General features: G+C 49.1%; 3 protein-coding genes across 8 annotated transcripts in view; 2 read left to right on the top strand and 1 right to left on the bottom strand.

Annotated features, from left to right (window-relative positions):
• Positions 1-10,764, bottom strand: part of ANAPC15 (anaphase promoting complex subunit 15) — a 30,666-nt gene extending 19,902 nt beyond the window's left edge. The window contains exon 1 of the mRNA XM_044258639.1: positions 10,648-10,764. The gene's annotated coding sequence lies outside the window, so the exon portion shown is untranslated. The remainder of the gene's footprint in view (positions 1-10,647) is intronic.
• On the top strand, positions 4,420-7,966 carry LOC122912630 (folate receptor gamma-like). Its single transcript, XM_044258626.1, has 4 exons — positions 4,420-4,587; positions 7,090-7,284; positions 7,431-7,566; positions 7,680-7,966. The coding sequence occupies exons 1-4, from the start codon at positions 4,420-4,422 to the stop codon at positions 7,964-7,966; spliced, it is 786 nt and encodes a 261-aa protein (XP_044114561.1).
• Positions 10,765-10,836: 72 nt separating the features above from the next.
• On the top strand, positions 10,837-17,889 carry LOC122912627 (folate receptor alpha-like). 6 transcript variants are annotated; one of them, XM_044258623.1, is made up of 7 exons: positions 10,837-11,092; positions 12,613-12,645; positions 12,750-12,817; positions 15,050-15,210; positions 16,895-17,083; positions 17,179-17,314; positions 17,468-17,889. In XM_044258623.1, the coding sequence occupies exons 4-7, from the start codon at positions 15,058-15,060 to the stop codon at positions 17,755-17,757; spliced, it is 768 nt and encodes a 255-aa protein (XP_044114558.1). In that variant the 5' UTR covers positions 10,837-11,092; positions 12,613-12,645; positions 12,750-12,817; positions 15,050-15,057; the 3' UTR covers positions 17,758-17,889. The 6 variants fall into 6 exon arrangements, with proteins under 6 accessions (XP_044114558.1, XP_044114554.1, XP_044114556.1 ...); XM_044258619.1 differs by lacking the exon at positions 12,613-12,645; XM_044258621.1 differs by lacking the exon at positions 12,613-12,645 and having other exon boundaries at positions 12,724-12,817.
• The last annotated feature ends 3,334 nt before the right edge of the window (positions 17,890-21,223 follow it).

Below are 21,223 nucleotides of genomic sequence, written 5' to 3'. Positions count from 1 at the left end.
ATGTTTTCCCTTTTTGCATCATTTATGATTTGTAGACCTGATTCATCACAAAGCTAGGAAGAACTTCTGATGAAAAATCTAAGCTTGTCTCTGGTTGGAATGGGGTAGCATGATCCTCTTATTTCTAAAATATTGTATTTCCTTTTTTTGCATTATTTGGCAAAACACAGCAGAACTGGAAAAAAGAACTGTACTGTCTAAAAGGATTCTGGGGAGAAAAGCTCTGAAGGCTGGTCTCAAAAGTAAACATAGGATGTGGTTTCTTGGCTAAATTTCCTAGAGGTAAGGCAAGAAAATGAGACCATGTATTTGAAGATAGCAAGATAGAGGAAAAAGCAGCACTTTGCAGTTAAATCAGCTTGGGTTAAATCCTGACTCCTCCACTTTTTGCTGTTTGGGAATTCACCTAACTCCCAAGGCCTTGGTTTCCTCATCTGTCTATTGGGAATAATAATGTCAACATTGTAGTGACTTGTGAGAGTTATAAGACACGACAATGTAAGTAACATATCCATTATTCTAATTGGTATAGTGTGGTTCTCAATATATGACTAGTGTGATTATGTAATTAATGTTTACTAGGCTACAAAATACTTTCATTTACACCTTCAAACTACTCCTAAAGAAGGAAAACAGATGCATGTCCCAAGTTTGGGAATGAAGATATTATGACCAGCAGCACAGTGGAGATCCCACGCTGGTTCAGTAGGAGGGCAGAGTGCTGTTGGCTCTGTGTGGTCTGGAGGTGATGGGGCCCTATGCAGGCAGACAGGCAGACAGGGCAAGGTGAGCACCTCCTACCCAGACTCTGACCTTGTCACCCTTAGCTGTACCTGCGGCAGGACCCTGGGCTGAGAACAGACAGAAACCACAGACCTTGCCCTCGGGAGAGGCATTCTACTAGTTGAGTAAGTGATGACAGGATTTGGAGGTTTTCCCAAAATCATAATGGGAAGACATCAATATACATTATTAAAAAAAAAACAAAAACAGGAGCAATACCATCTGTCTTCTTAGACTAAGAGCAAATTTACCGTCTGCAATAATGTCTGAAAAATAGACTGTATGGATCAAGCACTTCTAACTTGAAAAAAATGAACTTTTCCTCCTTAACTTTTTTTTTTTAAAGATTTTCATTCATTTATTTGATAGAAAGAGACCACAAGTAGGCAGAGAGGCAGGCAGAGAGAGAGGGGGAAGCAGGCTCCCTGCTGAGCAGAGAGCCCAATGCAGGGCTCGATCCCAGGACCCTGGGAGTATGACCTGAGCTGAAGGCAGAGGCTTAACCCACTGAGCCACCCAAGCGCCCCCTTAACTTTTTTTTAAAAATATTTTATTTTTAAGTAATCTCTACACCCAAAGTGGGGGCTTGAGTTTACAGCGCCCCCATCAATATCAAGAGTTGCATGCTCCTTCCACTGAGCCAGCCGAGAAAGTTAACCCTTTCTTAACTTGGTTAAGATGGTTATGAAAGGGTTATAATGGTTATTGAAAATGGTTGATGAAAGTGTTTTTGCCATAGAGAGCATTTTAATTCACTTCAGACCATACGAGGCATAAAGTGACTGGAATTTTAGGCCATCAGATGTGTGAAACTTGGCTTCATGAGGTTTTTGTTTGTTTTGTCAGAAGCGTAAATATATAGTGAAACTAGCCCCCCAAAGGGAAAAGTGTAGAACTGTTTGCTATCACTTGTGCACAAAAATGGAATATACAGTTGACCTTGAACAATGCAAGGGTGAGTGGTGCTGACACTCTCCCCAGACTACACAGTTGAAAATCTGCAGTCTCCCCCAAATCCTAACCACTAAGAGCCTGCTGTTGACTGGGAGCCTTACCAGTAACATAAACAGTAGATCAATACATATTTTGTATATTATGTGTATTGTATAATGAATTTTTAAAACTTTCATTTATTTATTTTAGTGAGAATTTAGAGACAGAGAGTGAGCAAGAGGAGGGGCAGGAGAGGGAGAGAAACAGACTCCCTGCTGAGCATGGAGCCAGGCTGGGGTGAGGGGAGCCGATCCTAGGACCCTGAGATCATGACCTGAGCCAAAACCAAGAGTCGGACACTCAATGGACTGAGCTACCCAGGCGCCCCCTATATACTATATTCTTAAAGTAAGCTAGAGAAAAGAAAATGTTATTAAGAAAATACATTTACAGTATTGTACTACATTTATCCAAAAAAATCTGTGTATATGTGGACTTACGAGGTTAAATCAGCTTGGGTTAAATCCTGACTCCTCCACTTTTTGCTGTTTGGGAATTCACCTAACTCCCAAGGCCTTGGTTTCCTCATCTGTATGTTGGGAATAATAATGTCAACATTGTAGTGACTTGTGAGAGTTATAAGACACGACAATGTAAGTAACACATCCATTATTCTAATTGGTATAGTGTGGTTCTCAATATATGACTAGTGTGATTATGTAACTAATGTTGTTCAAGGGTCAACTGTATACAACACAAAGGCACAGACTTTCTCTGGCAGTATACTTAAGGACCTAAGACTACCACTGGCTTGGTGTTCCTATTTCTGCAAATACTTCTATTGTAGCCATAACTAATATGTAGCATTATTTTATGAATATCCTTGTTATTGAAATTTACATAATGGTATCAAATCAGTTGCATCATTCTATATCTTATTTCTCCATTCAACATTTTGTATATTTATATTCAAATACATACAAATCTGTATGTTATATTTAAATAAGGTATACAGTCACATGGTTCAAAAAATCAAAACAGCATAGAAAGTATATAGAAGAAAGTCTTGGGGCACCTGGCTGGCTCGGTTGGAAGAGCATGTGACTCTTGATCTTGGGGTCATGAATTCAAGCCCCAAGTTGGGTACTGAGATTACTGGAAAAAAAAATTAAAAAAAATTAAAATTAAAAAAATAGAAGAAAGTTGCATCCCTAATCTTGTATCCTCCCAGCAAGGGAGGCTATGTAAAAAAAAATTTTTGTACTTTCCAGAATTTTCTTTTCTTTTAAGACTTTATTTATTTATTTTCAAGAGAGAGACTGCAATTATATGCATAGGGAGCAAGCGGGGGTGGGGTGGTGTGGGGGGTTGCAGTGGGGGGCAGAGGGAAAGATAGAATCTCAAGCAGACTCCCTACTGAGTGCAGAGCCCAATGAGGGGCTCAAACTCACAACCTCCGAGATCATGACTTGAGCCAAAACCAAGAGTCAGATGCTTAACCAACTGAACCACCCAGGTGCCCCTCAGAATTTTCTTATGCGAAGACATACATTCGACCTCCTCCTTGTTTACACAAAAAAATTCTATGGACACGTTTCTGCACCCTTCCTCTTTCACTTAACAATATACTTGAATGTTTTTCCACATTTGTATACCAAGAGCTTTCTCATTCTTTCATACCAGGTTAAATCCCATTGGGTGAACCCTCATTTATTTAACTGGTCTCTCACTGAAAGACAATTGAGTTGTTTCCTAGACAAAGCCTGTCCACCTTACCCTCGTAGATTTCTAAAAGGAGTGGGGTGGAGGAGGGAGACACTGTACTTCCCAGGGGGGCTGAGGGTGAGGCCAGGGCAGGTCTTGAGGGAAAGTGGGGAGGGAGGTGGGAGGAAAGGTGAAGTCTTACCCAGTTCTCCTGGGGTCTGTTTTTTCTGCTGGATTTTCCTCCTGCTGCTCCCACCACCCAATGCGCTCCCTCCTCCGAGTGCATCATGATGCGCCTTCCTGTCTTCCCATAGCTCTAGACCCCACACTGCCAGGGTAACTTCCCAAGACCCCTTTGTGTGTGGGGGGGGGTTGTTGAGGTGTGAGAAACTGGGGTCTGGCTCTCTGGGACAGCACCCTCACTGGCTCTCCGCATTGTGCCCCCAATGGCACCCCCCTTGCACTCCCATGGCACCCAGTCTAGGACCATGAGCGGTAACTGCAGGGCTCAGTGGCCTTCACCTGGTCCCGGGTCAGGATCTCCCATCTGCCCTACACTGGGTTGGTGGGGGGGTGGGCTGAGGCTGGCAGGTTCTTCTTCTCTCACTCCCTCCCCTCATCAGCAGACCACATCCCATGGTTCCTGTTGTGCAGATCTGAGAGGGTTTGCAGAACTGGCAGGGCCCTCAAACTGTGGACGAAGTACCACTGGTGAAATCTAGAAGGACACATCCAGAGAGGGGTGGTGGCTCCCACCAAGGTCACAGGGCAAGCTAGTGTTGGAGTGCCCTTGGGATGGGGTGAATGGGTCTTGCCTTCTGGCCCAGACCTCTACACTTGCCTTTGGCGTGGCTTGGGGGCCCTCAGGGATAAGCGGGGTGAGGAGCGGGGAAGATCCGGGCTTGGTAGGGAGATGAGAAACCGTGCAGAGAGTCTCGTGGTTGCTGCCTCCCTCTCAGGCTGCATCCACCTCTGATCCCGGCTTTCTGGCAGGAATGGATGGACAGGGCCTGGCCCATGATACAGCTGCTGCTTCCAGCTTTGGTGGCTGCTGCGTGGGGTGCCCAGCCTAGGACTCCATGGGCCGGGACAGACCTGCTCAACATCTGTGTGGACGCCAAGCACCATAAGACGAAGCCAGGCCCTGAAGACAAGCTGCATGGCCAGGTGAGAAGGGAGTGGAGTCATGGGTTGGAGAGAGAGGTGACCCTAGAAATGGAAGAAAGCAGAGAAGTGGAAGATCAGCTTTGGGGAGCAATGGAGTCAGGAGGGTGGCCGAAGGGATCTTCAGGGAACACCAAATCTATAGCGTAGATATAGCGTAGGTGGATAGTAGTCTCTACTTAGATGGGTGAGGAAATAGGAAACGAGGCCCACAGTGGGCATGGGTACAATGTGTGTGTGTGTGTGTGTGTGTGTGTGTGCCCATCCATGCGTACACATAGCGTGGGAACTGAGAGGCTAAACATGAGCAGGGGCTAGGACAGAGATGGGTGGTGCCTTTTCCAGCCTTAACTATGCCCTGGCCCATGGAGCTTAAGGACAGGGCTCAAGGGACACAGGTCCTTCAAGGTCACCATGCAGCAAATACAGAGCAACAGTTCAGGTCCTCCACCCCCACTAGGTCCTGAAGAGACAGTGGGACAAATCAGATAATGCCTGGAAGACTTCCCAGGACAGGTGCCATCAGCCTTGGCCTTGGGGAATGAGTAAGAGTTTTCCAGGAAGACAAAGCAGGAAAGGGCAGCCTGGCAGAGAACAACTTGTACCCGGGTGGGAAGGGGATGGCAGAGGCAGTGACAAGCTTAGTGTGACCAGAGCCAAGGATGCTGCTGCCCACAGAGAAGGGGAGAACAGGGGAGCCGCCGAAGGAGCTCGGAACCCAGGGGCTAGAAGTGAAGAGTGGGAAGACCAGAGCCCTATGACTTTTGAGTCATTTCCCATTTTTTGTTTGCATCGTGTGTGTGTCACACACACACGCCCGCTAAAATATAAGTAATATAAAAGTTGCTATTTTAAGCATTTCTAAATGTCGGTTCAATGGCCGTTCATACTGTTGTCCCCACCACCATCCATCTCCAGAACTTTTTCTCTTCCAAAACTGAAAGACTATTTCATTTTCAGAACTTATAAAGTTCTAGATGGTGCTTCTAAGACCCCTCGGGAGCACTTCCTCTTTGCCAAGAAACGGCATGCAGACTTTTGAGGAGCCTTTTGATTGTAATTCTGAGGCACAGGGGTTGTATGGGAGTGCTTGTCTGTGTCGAGCCCCTACTAGAGGCCAGCAAGTGCCTGTCAGTATAATCGCCCCCTCCGGGAGGCAGGAACTGCTGACACTGGTTAGCAGGCCAGGGACGAGGTGCACCGGGGTCCTGCAGAACCCCCAGGAGTTGGGGCATCTTAGGAGGGGTACGTGTGAACTCAGGGAGGCCTGGAAGCATGTTCGATGTTAGCTGTGCTGGGGGTGGGCTAGGCTGTTGGACTGGGGTAGGTTTGGTTCCACCCTCTTGGATTTTCCTTGTTTCTCCTGAGTGCCCAGACCTGTCCCATGTCCCTGTTGCTTGGCCCTGGGTGCTATAGTTCAGCGCAGAGATTTTAAGCGACTGGCTCGTAATCACTCAGCACTGGAGTCCCAGCTTGGAATTATTTCTACAGAGAAACCTTCACACTTCCACTGTCTTTCCTGCTTTGAATTACCTCTCTGGGGTGGCCTCCCATATGGAGTCAGGTCCCAACTGGGGTTCATGTGCAGGCCATTATGCCCTCTGTCCCCCACCACTTTCTGGACCTATCTGGAGTCCCCTAGCTTGGGAGTCCAGACCCTACGAGAGACAGATCAGTGCCCTTCCTCTCTGCTCTTAGCACAGCTTGGGGCCGGGCTCTTCTCCTACCTGCCCTGAGTTAAAATCTTGATCCCACCATTTACCAGGGGTACAGCTTACGTAAACTCTGTAACGGTTGAATGAATGATGTTTTTACTAGAGTGCTGAGGGCATAAAGTGCAAAACCCTCAGGGACTTTGCACTTGCTGTTTTCTGTGCCTACCATGTTCTGTGTCTTCCCACTGCCCCTGACTAAAGCCATAAACTCCATAAAGGCAGAGATTTTTTTTTTAAGATTTTATTTATTGGACAGAGAGAAACACAGCGAGAGAGGGAACACAAGCAGAAGGAATGGGAGAAGGAGAAGCAGGCCTCCCGCCAAGCAGGTAGCCCGATGCGGGGCTTGAACCCAGGATCATGGGATCATGACCTGAGCTGAAGGCAGACCCTTAAAGACTGAGCCACCCAGGCGTCCCAAAGCAGAGATTTTATCTGTTTTGTTCACAGCTGTATTCTCAGCCCCCAGCACGATGCAGGATTGATCAAAAGTACTTAGTTAATATTGGCTGGAGGCAAAATGAGTAACATAAATAACGCGAATCACGTGAAATAATTTAGAGGCGTGAAAATAATTGCTCCCCCAGACAGTGGTTCCCAGGCCTCCCACATCCCATTTTACTCTCTGTTAAAAAACTGTTACAACTGCCTCAACCCCAAGAGCCAGGCATCGTGACGCCCTCCCCAGCAAGTGTTCCTCTGGATGCCCCACCTGGGGCAGAGGAGTCAGAAGACGGAGGAGACCGCTGTGGGGGCGGGTGGGCACTTAGTTGGTGTCTTCCCCAAGCAGTGCACTCCCTGGAAGGAGAAGGCCTGCTGCTCAGGCAGCACCTTGGGCAGCCGAGAGCTGCACAAGGACACCTCCCTCCTGTACAACTTCACCTGGGAGCACTGCGGCAAGATGGAGCCCGCCTACAAGCGCCACTTTATCCAGGACAACTGTCTCTATGAGTGTTCCCCCAACCTGGGGCCCTGGATCCGGGAGGCATGGGACCCTGCCTCTGCCCACCCCACCCCTGCAGCTGCCATCCAGTTCCATCAGGGCTGTGGCAGGAGATGTCCCATCCCATCTGCATGTCCCATCTGCTGAGCTGAGCGCTGAGTGAGCCCTCCCTCCTCACCTTCCACCAGGTGGACCAGAGCTGGCACAAGGAGCGCTTCCTGCACATGCCCCTGTGCAAAGAGGACTGCCAGCAATGGTGGGAGGACTGCCACACCTCCTACACCTGCAAGAGCAACTGGCAGCGGGGCTGGCACTGGACCTCAGGTGAGGGGGGTGGTGGGTGGGGACGGAGGTGGGGCTTGAGGATCTGGGGTGGCCAGAAACCAGCTTTGGGGCCAGGGGTTGAATGTCTGCGTCCCCTCTCTCTGCGCCTACAGGAATTAACAAGTGTCCAGCCGGGACCACCTCCCGCACCTTTGAGACCTACTTTCCCACACCCGCAGCCCAGTGTGAGGGCCTCTGGAGCAAGTCCTACCAGGCCAGCAACTACAGCCGAGGGAGTGGCCGCTGCATCCAGATGTGGTTCGACCCAGCCCAGGGCAACCCCACTGAGGAGGTAGCGAGGTTCTATGCCATGGCCATGAGTGCTGGGGCCCTGCCCCGAGGGGTGGAGCCTCTTCTGCTCAGCCTGGCCCTGATGCTGCAGTTTGGGATCCTGGGCTGAGCCCCTGCCACTGCGGACACCTGCCCATCTCCCTTGTCCGCACCCAGCCTGGGTGACCTGGTCTCGGCCCAGCTCAGCACTCTCTGATGGGGGGACCTCAGAATGCCCTAGTTATTGGTTCTTAATCCAAGATGAGTCATATGGGGTTCCTCTAATAGCCTATTTTCATAGATCTGTGTGTATCTTGTGTCCTGTACGTAATGTGGGGATGAGTGGGTTGGAGGGACAGCCTCACTGCTTTATCATTCCTCCTGAGAGGCCCAAGGAGGGACTGGGACTAGCTGGAAGTTCACCAGCAAGTAGGAGGTAGAAGCTGACCCCTTAGTCTGAAGCTCTTCTTCACCAGGCTTCCCTCCATGCCATGTTCATCAGTCCCACACCACAAGGGGCTAAGGGGATGGGTGGAGAGAAGGTGAGCAGAGATGACAGATAAGTTCTAAGGCTCCTGGTGATAAAGAAAGTCTCTTTCCCTTTCCTTCCCTTACTAGATGTGGACTAGGGTGTAGATACTGGTGGTGGTAGTGGGTAAGGAGGCCCAGTGATGAACAACTATATTGCTTCCCTTTTTTAAAGGGATAATTGCTGGGCAGAGGGAGAGGGAGAGAAAAGGGTCAAGCAGACTCCACACTGAGTACATAGCCTGATGTGGGGCTCAATCCCAGGACCCTGAGATCATGACCTCAGCAGAAAGCAAGAGTTGGATGCCCAAGCGACTGAGCCACCCAGGTGCCCCCGCAGTGGATAATCTTATGCATGGTAGAATGTTACACATGAATTCCAGAAAAGGTGTTTCTAGGTCAAGAAGTAGATGGAGTTATAATTTTGAGTTACAACTCTACAACTGTATCAGTGTGCCCCCCCCCAACTAGGGATAAGAGTGCCTGCTTCCCACCACCTTGCCAACACAGAATGGAATCAAACTTCTGATTTCCTACCAAGCTGACTTTTGTTTTGTCAAACTGATAGATATGAAAAGACCATCTTGGTGTGGCTTTCATGCACCATGTGTCTTTTTTTTTTTTTTAAGACTTTATTTATTTATTTGACAGACAGAGATCACAAGTAGGCAGAGAGGCAGGCAGAAAGAGAGCGAGGGGGAAGCTCCTTGCTGAACAGAGAGCCCGATATGGGGCTCGATCCCAAGAACCAGGGACCATGACCTGAGCCGAAGGCAGAGGCTTTAACCCACCGAGCCACCGAGGCGCCCCCATGCACCATGTGTCTTATGAGAACACAGTTTCTGAGATCTTCCTTATTGATCTACTGAGATTTGGCCCATTCTTTTCCACTGCAGGGCAATATCCCAGCCTATGTAGTATATGTCACATCTAACTCAGTCTCCTACTGATGCGTATTTGAAGGAGAGGGGTTCTTTGAGAACCTTGACATTTTTGAAAAGCAAAGGCCAATTCCATTATAGAATATCCCTCATTTAGGGCTTACGGGTTTCTTCCTTATTAGATCAAGGTCATACATTTTTGGCATGTATAGACCCAAGGCAACACTGGGTGCTTCTCAGTGCATCATAACAGAAGGCATATGGGGGTGAGCTCACTCACTCCTGAGGGTGAGATTGGGTCTGCCAGGTTTCCCCACTACTTCTTCCCCCTTTGTAATATGTAAGTATGATACAGGCAGATACTTGAGAACTGAAGATATCCTATGCACCACCATACTGGCACCCACAAATTTCGCTATCTGATGGACATTTTTTAAAAAGAAAAATAAAAACCAAAAATGTCTTATGCAGCAACCCCTCGCCAACCCTTTAACCCATGGTATCTGTTGGAGTGACCAGACTTCAGTGGCATAGAGAGCTCTGCCCCGCCCTGCCCCCCACCGACTGACTTAGACTGACTTAGACTGACCTAGAGCTCATTTCCAACGTTCTGTTTCACACCCCATAGGTGAGCTCCATTCACGCTTCTCACACACTTAGTGCCAGCAATTCTCTTTCTGCGTTCCTTGAATGTTCCTTTGTTCTCTGTGGGCTAGCTCCTTGTAGCCACTTAGATTTGAACCTACAATTCCCCGCTAACATGACTTCTGACTACCAACCAAACAAGGTCATCCAGGCACTTTCTTATCACATCGGTCTCCTGCCTTTGTACAGATACCTATCATCTGCTGTGTTTATCATCTGCTCTTCCCCAACAAAACAGACACTCATGAGGAGTCTGTGGGAGCCCAGGGAGGTTAGAGAAGGCTTCCAGGGGAGTAATGTCTGTCAAACAAAAATAGCAGGAGGACCAGCACTCGGCTCAGCAAGGACAAAGGCTTGGTAGGATGGAAGTGGAAGGAGAAGTTTCTAGGAGGCTGAAATAGAGGTTAAGAAGGCAAGGGCGGGAACTGAGGCTAGAGGAGAAACACTGTATTTGTGCAATCCTTAGGTTGATGCCCTGAGGGCCTCTCACAGAGCTTTCCTTTCTCCCTTCGTGGAAGAACCTGGTTTGGAATGGGACTCAGGTCTGAACTGTAGTGTCTCTTGGCTGCCTGGGAACTGCAGTTTCCACAGCTGAGAAAACAGGGGGTGGGCTAGCAGCAGGCAGGACAAGCTCCAGTTTCACCCACCCCGACTCCTCGCAGGCCGGGCCTCCACCTGCGCCGGCCAAACCCCCTCCTGTTATCCTTGGTCACAGCACAGCCTACAGATTGGGGGCTACAGGATGCCCATAGCTCACCTGGCTGATAGTAAACTTCTGGTCCAGGCTCAAAGGTGGCCGCTTCACCCTGTTCCTCCCCGCAGGTCACACAGTCCCAGCGCTCTCATCCTGGATTCAGAGGAGGGTGACTCCCCACAGAGCAGAACTCCACGCCCATCTCCCCTCCCCTTAGCTGGTGACTTATGAAGCCCTCAGGGCCCAGGTCCTTCTCCTAGTGGAGAGGCCACAAAGCCCAGTTAATGATCAGTCCCTAGGTCAGGAGTAGAGGATGCCCGGTAGGGGCAAGTCCCATCTAGATGAGTTCCCTCCTTCAGGCATTCCTAGATCTCTGGTCATTCTTCTCCAATCAGGAGAAGGTCACCTGGTCTTATAAAGCCGGGAGAGACGTCTGAAGGGTCCGAGGGCCCTTCACCTGCTGAGGTTTTCCAAGGCCTTAACCCTCCCTGCTCTTCACAGGATTCAGGTAAGGCTCGCTTTGAGGGAGAGGTAAAGCAGGGCTGGGGGGGTGGGGGTGAGGGTGGGGGTGGGGGTCTCCTGGGAGTCCATTTCATTACAGGCCGTTCAGGGCACAGCTGCTTTCCCAGCAAGCCCATTCCCCTCCTGTCCCAAGTGGCCTTCCCCATGGTACTGAGGCCCCATTTTCTTTAAACTTCTATTGCTGTCCCTAGGCCGATGACTGCCACATCTGTATCCAACCTGTAACCCTCCCCGGGGCTTTCGTCTCTATGACCACTTCTCCCTGGGTTGCACACAGGCACTGCGACAAAATGGAGCTCGGCTTCTTCTTGCCCAAATCTGCTCCTCTCCTTTTCCCTTTCCCCAGCAGTGGTACCATCATGGTTAAAGGAAGACTTTGGTCCTTGGGTGGGGTGGCCACGGTGGGAAGGGCCTACAGGAGACCTGACTCTCAGATGCTGGAGAAGGGACACCTGTGTAGTTGGGTACAGGGGCAAAGAGACGGGGGCTGCAGCCTAGGAGCAACTGAGGCTCTGGGCTGCTTAATGTCTGATTTTGCCGCTGGCAACGCCTGGGACTGATGAGGTTGGAGGAGTTGGCGGATCTCTACTTTGGGGACTAGGTAGCTCTTTACTCTCTACAGCTGGCTGGGAGCTTGGAAGCTTGCACTCCAGCCCTTGCCCTACAATTGGTTCTGTCCTGATTTTCTGGATCTCATTCTCATCTATATGAGAAGGACAGGGGTTAGAAGTGGACCAGATTATTTTAAAGGATCCCAGCATCTCAGGCTGCAAGGTTTTATCAGCCCTGAGTTTGGGGGAGAAAATGGGGTGAGTGGGACTTGGGGACTGGCCTTAGGCCTGCACTAAGAATCCACCCCCTCCCACCTACCCACCTCCCATGGAGGCCTGGCTAGTGCCTGATATAGGAAAGATGTTAGGGTTCAAAGCCAACGGCCAAGAACGAATTCTTGAGATGTCTTTGGTGCAAAAAGGTGATTTTATTCAAGCACGGGGATAGGACCTGTGGGCAGAAAGAGCTGCACCTGGGTCATGAGGAGTGGCCCACTATATACTTTCAAGTTTTGAGGGAGTTAGAGATAGCATAAGTCTCTAAGGAATTTTGGAGGCAAGTTTTCCAGGAAGTTGAGGGGGCTCGCTATTGTTGGGAAAAGGCCATTTATTACCACCTAATAAAACCTTAGTCGTGAGACCCTTCAGATGTATATCAGGGGCCATATGCTTGGGGGATGATTGTCAACATGTATCTTGGTGAGGGTTAGAGATAAAGGAAATTTCTAAAGGAATATTTATATGCTAAAGTAGACTTACAGGATCCTGGAGGGATGATGGGGGGGAGTGGGGGGTGGAGGGGTTAGGAATGCCTTTTGCCCTTAGCAAAGTATTAACATGGAGACAGTTGAATCCCTAGAGGAATGTCACTTTGCCTGTTTCAGGGACTTATCAATGGGGTGTAGGTAGTAAGGAAATTAAATAATTTTTCTTCTGCCTTTGTTTCCCACATCAGTGCCCACAATAATTAGCGTGCAATAATTAACTGGTGAGTGGCCTTCGCCCGATCCCAGGCCCCACTCCTGGGCCACATTCCCCGCTGCCTGCCCTAATGCCCGTCTCCTAGGCCACTAAACCTCGGCTGTGTTCCAGAGTAGGGCAAGGGGGACTGCGGAGCCGAGCAGAAGCCTGAGCAGGACCAGGAACCCTTCCTCTCCCAGGTATGCCACTCCCCACCCCTTCAGTAGAGGCAACACACCCCACAGAGCTCCCAGCAGGTGTTAAAGAATTTGCCAAAGAGGGAGGATCCATTTTTGCCTAAATCCCAGAGAATTCAAAGGTGGAGGCTGAGGGCCCAGAGCAGAGCAGGGGTCTGCCCAAGGTTAAAACGTAAGTTAGTGTCCACCCCCTAACTAGAACTGATGGGTTCCTGTCTCTTAGCACACTACCCGTTCATAACGCGCTTCAAGTTTGGGGCCCTGGAGTGGGGTGGGGGGTAATGTGTTCAGGGTGATGAGGGCGATGGTGGCTATTGGGGGAAGAGGGGAGAGTTGCATCGAGGTCTGAAGCAGGGACTAGGAATGTGGGAAGTGGCTTACACAGTGATGGAGGCTGCATGGAGAAGAGAGCTGTGGCTCTAGAAAACAACCAGAGCAAGCAGAACCGCTGACCGACCAGGTGGGGCCCGAGGAGCCCGGGGCAGGGCTTTCCGAGTCTCCACCCCAGGCCCTCCTGGGAACCTGGGTGCAGGGGAAGGTGCAGGGGACAAAGCTAGCTCTGGACTCGAGGGGCCTGAATCAGACTTGGGTGGTCCCTGCTCCGTGAGGTGGGCACACCCCTCAACCTGGGCCAACAATTGCACAATCCATGCCCAGCAGACTGTCATTTAGTGGGGGTTTCTCCCCTACATTTAATCCTCAGAGGAGGACACTAAACCCAAGAAAATCTGAATTATTTTGCCCCACAGTAAAGCAGGAGGTGGCGTGTTGGGGCTGAGATTGCCGACAGGCTGATCTGGCCTCCTATGCTCTAAATTAGCTGCTAGACTGTGTTTCTCCAAAGAGTCACCTGGTTCTCCAGAGAGTACAGATTTGTCCTGTGCCCTTGCAGGTCAGTGAGTGATTGGGCCATGAGAAGAGTGATTGGGTCCTGGAACGAATGAATTAGCGGGGGAGAGAATGAGTGAACACTGGAATAAACAGAGTAGCAGAATCTTGGATGGTGGAAAGGTGAGGGGGGAGTTGGGGAGTGAGACAGGGATTCATTTCCAGGTTCTCCAGCCCTGCCAGGCAGCCAGCCTGGAGGCGGCCAGCCTGGAGGCGGCCAGCTCAGGCCCCCTCCAGGAGGCCCAGGAAGAAGCCCAAGTTCTCCAGGACACGGGGTGCTGTGGAGACGAGGCACCTTTGAGCAGAGGGGCGCATATGCTTTTGGAAACTGTGGGAAACAAATGCCAAATTTTAGGAAAGCCCAGGTACCAGGTGCCTGGTGACTGGTGTTGCCTCCCAAGGTTCAGGGTCTGAGCTCAGAGGGCTGAGGTGCTGTGAGGGTAGAAGGGAGGCCAGCTCTGTGGCCAGGGGATGGGAACCTACCAAGGCCTGGAGGCTGTCCAGCTGGCTGCCCAAGCCGGCCTCCAGCTCTCCAGTGCCCTGTGACAATGACACATGTCACAGGACCTCTGGGAGAAAACAGATCATGAGGCTGGGGGTTGGTTGTTTCTGTTTTTGTTTTTTAGAGAGGGAGAGACGGAAGGAAGGGGCAGAGGGAGGGGAAGAGAGAGAATCCCAAGCAGGCTCCACTCCACAGAGCCCAACATGGGCCTCCATCTCATGTCCCTGAGATCACAACCTGAGCTGAAATCAGAGTCAGATGTTTAATGGACTGAGCATCCCAGGAGCCCTTTGTTTGTTTGTTTGTTTCTAAATATAGATCTGCAGCTTATCTGGAGTTCCAAAACTAAGATTATTGTCAAGGTTTGCACAAAGTGATTTGGTGTCAAAATCTGACCTGAAAATCAATGTGAGGTTATTAGAGTTTTTATGTAACCCACCAGTGTAATGGTTTTGCCACGGAACGTGTGCTTGATTGTTGAGTGCATGTAAATCATATTAACTTTTACCAAATCCTAAATATTTAAGTTCTGAAACATTTGCCTTCAAAGATTTCAAGCAAAGGACTGTGGACCTATGGCAATCTCTTGGCTGTTTCTGCATTTTGCCCAAACCCCATCTCTTAGTTTTATCACTTGACTCCTTCCACCTGGAGAAGTCAGTAACTTGTGTGACCCCAGCAAGGACTGTCCTGGGGTGGTGGCTGAGTCCATTCCTCCCTGAGGCTGGGTGGAGCAGGATGGCCCCAGGTTTCATGGAGACTCCACCTACCTGGGGCCGTTTCCATGCACCGGGAGGCCCCACCTCTACCTTTTTTGGTGCCACTGACCACAGCTCTTCCTTCAGAGACTGACATGGCCCGACGGGTGACAACACAGCTGCTGCTCCTTCTGGTGGGGGTGGCCGCAGTATGGGCGGCCCGGTCCAGGACTGAGCTTCTCAATGTCTGTATGGACGCCAAGCACCACAAGGAAAAGCCAAGCCCGGAGGACGAGCTACATAAGCAGGTGGGCCGAGGGCCAGTCTGGGGTAGGGAGGAGCTGATTCAGGAAGAAGAAGGGGAGAAGAGAGCTTCTGAGCGCTTCCATGGTAGAGGCAGGAAGACCACCTGAGAGGCCTTGAGAGTCTGTACTATGGTGGGCAACCATCTGTTTACCACATGCTCTGTGCCCCATGTTGTCTGTATGATGCCAAGAGCTCAGTGTCTTGGCTGTTGCATTTCCATGTCACACAAACCCGGATCCTCTAGAGAGGAGCCTGGGAAATAACCCTGGAGAGACCCAGCCCAATGGCTGATGATGATTTCAGATTTTGGACTGGAACTGACCCCTCTAAGAGTCTTGAGAGGAAGAAGTACCCAGAGCACACAGTGGCTTCTTTCCTGCCAGCCCCAAGCAGCTTGAGAAAAGTGGATTTCTCATAGGCACGTGGCTGGGTGTGAGGTGCCTTGATTCATACACCTAGCAAACATTTCCCCTGAGGCTCTTGACCTTTTTAGTGGACCTGAGGTCTCCTTTCTATGGCAATTGTTTTACCACAACCCCTTTCATATCCTGAACCTGTCTACATGTTAAGAAAAATCCATACGATGCCATAACTGTAAAGAAAACACAAAAAGGAAGCTGCTTGCAAAATGCATTCCAGTATGTTGGCATTCATTTTGACCTCATTAGGGGACAGTGACCACATTGCTTTGAATCACTAAGTCTACGGTGAGCGATGGAGTAACTTGGATACTTGGAGCAGCCTTGACTTTAACTTCTTCAGCCTATATACTGTTTTTTGCTTTGTTTTGTTTTAAGATTTTATTCATTTATTTGACAGAGAGAGAGAGATCACAAGTAGGCAGAGAGGCAGACAGAGAGAGAGAGGGAAGCAGGCCCTCCGCTGAGCAGAGAGCACAATGTGGGACTCAATCCCAGGACCCCCGGATCAAAACCCGAGCTGAAGGCAAGGCCCAACCCACGGAGCCACGCAGGTGCCCTATTGTTTTTAAAGTGCACATTTTAGGGGCGTTTGGGTGGCTCAGTTGGTTGAGGCTCTGATTCTTGATTTCAGCTCAGGTCATGATGTTGGAGTCATGCGATCCAGCCCCCACATCAGGCTCCCCTCTGAGTGGGATTCTCTTTCCTCCTCCCTCCGCCCCGTACCTGGCCTCCACACCCCCTTTCATGCATGTATGTGTGCATGTTCCCACTCTAAAAATAAATAAAGTGCATGTTTTAATATTTTGCTTTTATACTGAATTCTAAGCTATGGGTTTCCATTCATTCAGTGTTTTGAGTATTTCTGTAATTAGATCTGTTCTGAGGTTCCAATCTATTTGACTTGCTTCCTCACCATCAGGTCTTTTGTGACCTTCTCTGTGAGGCATCTCTGACCCTTCTAGAAAAGTGCAATTCCCCATCCCTCTCTCCTGCTTAATCTCTTTCCAAAGCAGGTATCCTGTGAGAAGTGTTCATTGTCACGTCTCTGCTCTCTGGGTTCGAGGAAGTAGGAGCTCAATAAAGGTTTGATTTAGTGTATTTCGTAATGCCTGCACTGCTCCCGAAGAGGGTCCTCTCGTGGCAAGCATTGCCCTGGAAGGCTGACTGCTCTGGGGGATCAAAGACTAAAAGGGGTGAGGCTGCACGTGGGAATATTATGGCTGTGCTGGGCATGGGAGTTAGTGCCTGTGTCTTCCCCACCCAGTGCAGCCCCTGGAAGAAGAATTCCTGTTGCTCCACCAACACCAGCCAGGAAGCCCATAAGGATATCTCCTACCTGTACAGATTCAACTGGAACCACTGCGGACATATGACACCTGCCTGCAAGCGCCACTTCATCCAGGACACCTGCCTGTATGAGTGCTCCCCTAACCTGGGGCCCTGGATCCAGGAGGTATGAGTGTCCTCCCCGGACCCCCATATTTAAAGAGGAACTGAGCAGCTTAGAATCGTGAACCTGAGCCCCTTTTCACTACCGAACTTTCCCAGGTGAACCAGAGCTGGCGCAAGGAGCGCATCCTTGACGTGCCCCTGTGCAAAGAGGACTGCCAGCAATGGTGGGAGGACTGCCGCACCTCCTACACCTGCAAGAGCAACTGGCACCGGGGCTGGGACTGGACTTCAGGTAAGGGTCTGGGGGGGGCAGGGACGGAGAGTTATGGGGGTGGTGGTGTGGGGGGTAAGACTGGCATAGGAATGTTTGGGGCCGTGGGCTTGGTGGAAGCGAAGCTAGTTCTGGGCCCAGTGGCTGAAGGTCTCCCTCCCGTCTTCCCTACAGGCTATAACCGGTGCCCAGCAGGAGCTGCCTGCCTTCCCTTCCATTTCTACTTCCCCACACCTGCTGCTCTGTGCAGTGAAATCTGGACTCATTCCTACCAGGCCAGCAACTACAGCCGAGGGAGTGGCCGCTGCATCCAGATGTGGTTTGATCCAGCCCAGGGCAACCCCAACGAGGAGGTGGCGAGGTTCTATGCCATGGCCATGAGTGCTGGGGCCCTGCCCCGAGGGGTGGAGCCTCTTCTGCTGCTCAGCCTGGCCCTGATGCTGCAGCTCGGGCTCCTGGGTTGAGTTCCTTTTATCCTCTGATACCTGCACAGCCCTGCCCTGTTGAGCCCCAAAGCTCCTAGCCATCCACATCCTATTCCTTGGCCAGGGATGGGGCTTTGACCGACAGTTTGAATAAACCAGACACCCACCAGGTATTACGTGAATTATTTGGGTATGAGTGGGAATGTGACTTTTGCTTCCCAGTTCCCATTGATTGAAGCCAGTAAGACTTGGTCAGTTCCTAGTTCTGATGTGTACTATGAGCTTTTTATTTTTTTATTTTTTATTTATTTTTTATTTTTTTATTTTTTAAAAAGATTTTATTTATTTATTTGACAGACAGAGATCACAAGTAGGCAGAGAGGCAGGCAGAGAGAGAGGAGGAAACAGGCTCCCCACTGAGCAGAGAGCCTGATGCGGGCCTCGATTCCAGGACGCTGGGGTCATGACCTGAGCCGAAGGCAGAGGCTTTAACCCACTGAGCCACCTAGGCGCCCGTACTATGAGCTTTTTAGATGTTGAACTGTTTTTGTAACCTAGGACATATTCAGAGCTCTCAATTGCATTTTGTGTGTGTGTGTGTGTGTGCGCGCGCGCGCGCGCGCGCGCACGTGTGTTAAGATTTTATTTATTTATTTATTTATTTGAGAGAGAGAGAGGGAGAGTGTGTAAGCCGGAGGGAGAGGGAGAGAGAATTTGAAGCAGACTATGTGCCGAGCACAGGGCCTGAGGTTGGGCCTAATCTCAGGACCCTGAGATCATACACTGAGCCAAACCCAAGAGTTGGACGCTTAACTGACTGAGCCACCCAGGTGCTCCTCAATTTCCTTTTTTACTAAGCTTTAATCTAGAACCAGGCCCAGAGTTTTGGCATTTGAATTGCCTGCTGGATTGACTGTTCTGCCCAATGCTCAGCTCTCTGATAGAAGAGAGGGAACTGGTGGTGCCCAGACTGCTCAGGGTGGGTGGCTGGGCAGAGGTGAAGAGGGCCAGCAAGAGCCGTTTCTCACAGAATGGCTACCACCCACAAAGCACTATCTGCCAGGCACTTAGGACAGTGCTTTATATGTATCCCTATAGGGCACAGATTCTATTGTCTGCATTGTACACAGGTGGAAACAGCCACATAAGTTAAGAAACTTTGCTAAGACTGCCCCCTGCATAAAAGCTGGGATTCCATCACAGGCAATCTGGCTCTTGAGAGTGGGTGCCCTGTGGAGTGGGTAAGTACATGTCTCTTGAAGGGATCATGGACCTCATGGTTGGCCAGAGAACCTGAACTTGAGCCGGTCTGGCAGAGTCAGGAGTAGAACCCAAACCTAGACTTTTAGAGCCCATTAAAAACCAACAATCTAACAGATTTTTAGGCAGTGTTTTCACATTAAGTGTAGTTTGTAGCAGTTATTAGAAGCTAGGTTATGTTACAGTAGCATACCAGATATTTCCAGGACAGCTAACGTTTCTTACACACGCTGTAGTGCTTACACCCGGCATGTCACTCAGGGACTGAGGCTGTGGGAGGCTCCATCTCGTTGCACACTTTCATGAGACAGGAATAGGAATGCTGGTAAATTCCATACAGGCTTTTAAAAGTTCCACCCAACACTAATCCTGATGGCCAAATCAAGTCATGACCACAACTAACTTCAAGGAGACCAGGAAAATTGAACGCTAATAAGTTCTCAAAAGGAGAGGGCAATTAGAATGCTTGTCAGAAGACCTAATCACCACTACAAAGACCCTGTTACATTATTGTCAGTTTATATTTCTGACAATATCATGGTTGTGGTTACAGATTTAATTTTTCAGGTAGATTCAGGTAAGAAGGGTAACCAGCCCTTTGAACCTCTGGAAAGAGGTGAAAAGTGGAGCAGTCCATTGGGCACCATCCCAGGTAGTCTTGCAAACAAGGCTGACTAATGTATATTACATGTTCTACAGAACTAGCGATAAGATTTACAATTGTGACCTGCTTACAGATGTGTTACAATTAATGATACTTAAAATTACTATCACCTTGGGCCTGGGTGGCTCAGTTGGTTGAGTGCTCAACTCTCGGTTTCGGCTGTGGTCATGAGAGTGAGCCTCATATCAGGCCCTGGCTCAGCCCAGCATCTGCTTGATATTTTCTCCCTCTCCCTCTGCTTCTGCCCCTGCCCCTGTCCCTGCTCTCTCGCTTTCAAATAAATAAATAAAATCTTGTCTTAAAAAAATTAGTATCAACTCAAGCCTAAGTAATACCTAATTAAAGATCTATTGTGTTGTTTCTGAACCGTTTATGAGAATACTAACCTGAGTCCCACTTTCTGGAATTGGTCATCCTCAAATTCTGAGGAGTCATTAGCTTGCAGAATGTATTAATAATTTTCCATATTAATATCTCCTCAGCAGTAGTATTGGTATAAGGACAGACATAGAGATTAATGGATCAGAATTGAGTCCAAAAATAAGTCCCTATAGTTATAGTTAATTGATTTTTTTGACAAAGGGGGCAAAGACAATTCACTGGGGGAAAGAATAGTCTGTACAACCAATGTGCTGGGACAACTGATTATCCATCCACACACGAAAAGATGAATTTAGACCTTAACCTCACAGAAAATTAAAGGATCATGGACCTCAATATAACAGCTAAAACAACAAAATTTCTAGAAGAAAACAGAATACCTTCCAGACCTTGTGTTAGGTAAAGATTTCTTAGATTATTCTACCTGTTATACAGATGAACTGTGTTCTGTTGGACCAAAAACAGTCTGTCACTAAGAAAAATGGGTAAGTTGGATGGCATCAAAATTCAAAACTTGTGCACTTCAAAATATACCATTAAGAAAATTCAAACATGGGCACCTGGGTGGCTCAGTGGGTTGGGCCTCTGCCTTCGGCTCAGGTCATGATCTCAGGGACCTGGGATTGAGGCCCGCGTCGGGCTCTCTGCTTGGCAGGGAGCCTGCTTCCACTGCCCCCCACCTGCCTCTCTGCCTACTTATGATCTCTGTCTGTCAAATAAATAAACAAAATCTTTTAAAAAAATATTCAAACACAAGTTACAGACTGGAGGAAATATCTGGAAACATATCTGATCAAGGATTTGTATCCATAATATATGAAGAATGCTTACAACTCAATAAGTAAGAAAACAACTCAAAGAGTGGGCAAAAGAAATGAACAGACATTTCATCAAAGAAGTTACACAAATGGCTAATCAGAATGTGAAAAGATGCTTAACACCGTTAGTCATTAGGAGAATGCAAATTAAAACCACAATAAGATAACCATTTCACAGCCAGTAGAATGCCTTTAGTAAATAAGGTAGGCAATAACAAATGTTGGCGAGGCTGTTGGGAAATTGGAACCCTGATACACTGCTGACAGAAATGTAAAATGGTACCACCCTTTGGAAAACTGGCAGTTGCAAGAAAAAGCTAAAGTATAACTGCCTTACAACCCAGCAATCCCACTTCTAAGCATCTACTCAAGAGAAATGAAA

Source organism: Neovison vison, chromosome 7 (assembly GCF_020171115.1).
Source record: "Neovison vison isolate M4711 chromosome 7, ASM_NN_V1, whole genome shotgun sequence".
In the NCBI taxonomy this organism is placed as follows: Eukaryota; Metazoa; Chordata; class Mammalia; order Carnivora; family Mustelidae; genus Neogale; species Neogale vison.
The sequence above is the reverse complement of the archived record's forward strand: the minus strand, read 5'-3'. Positions and strand labels throughout refer to the sequence as shown.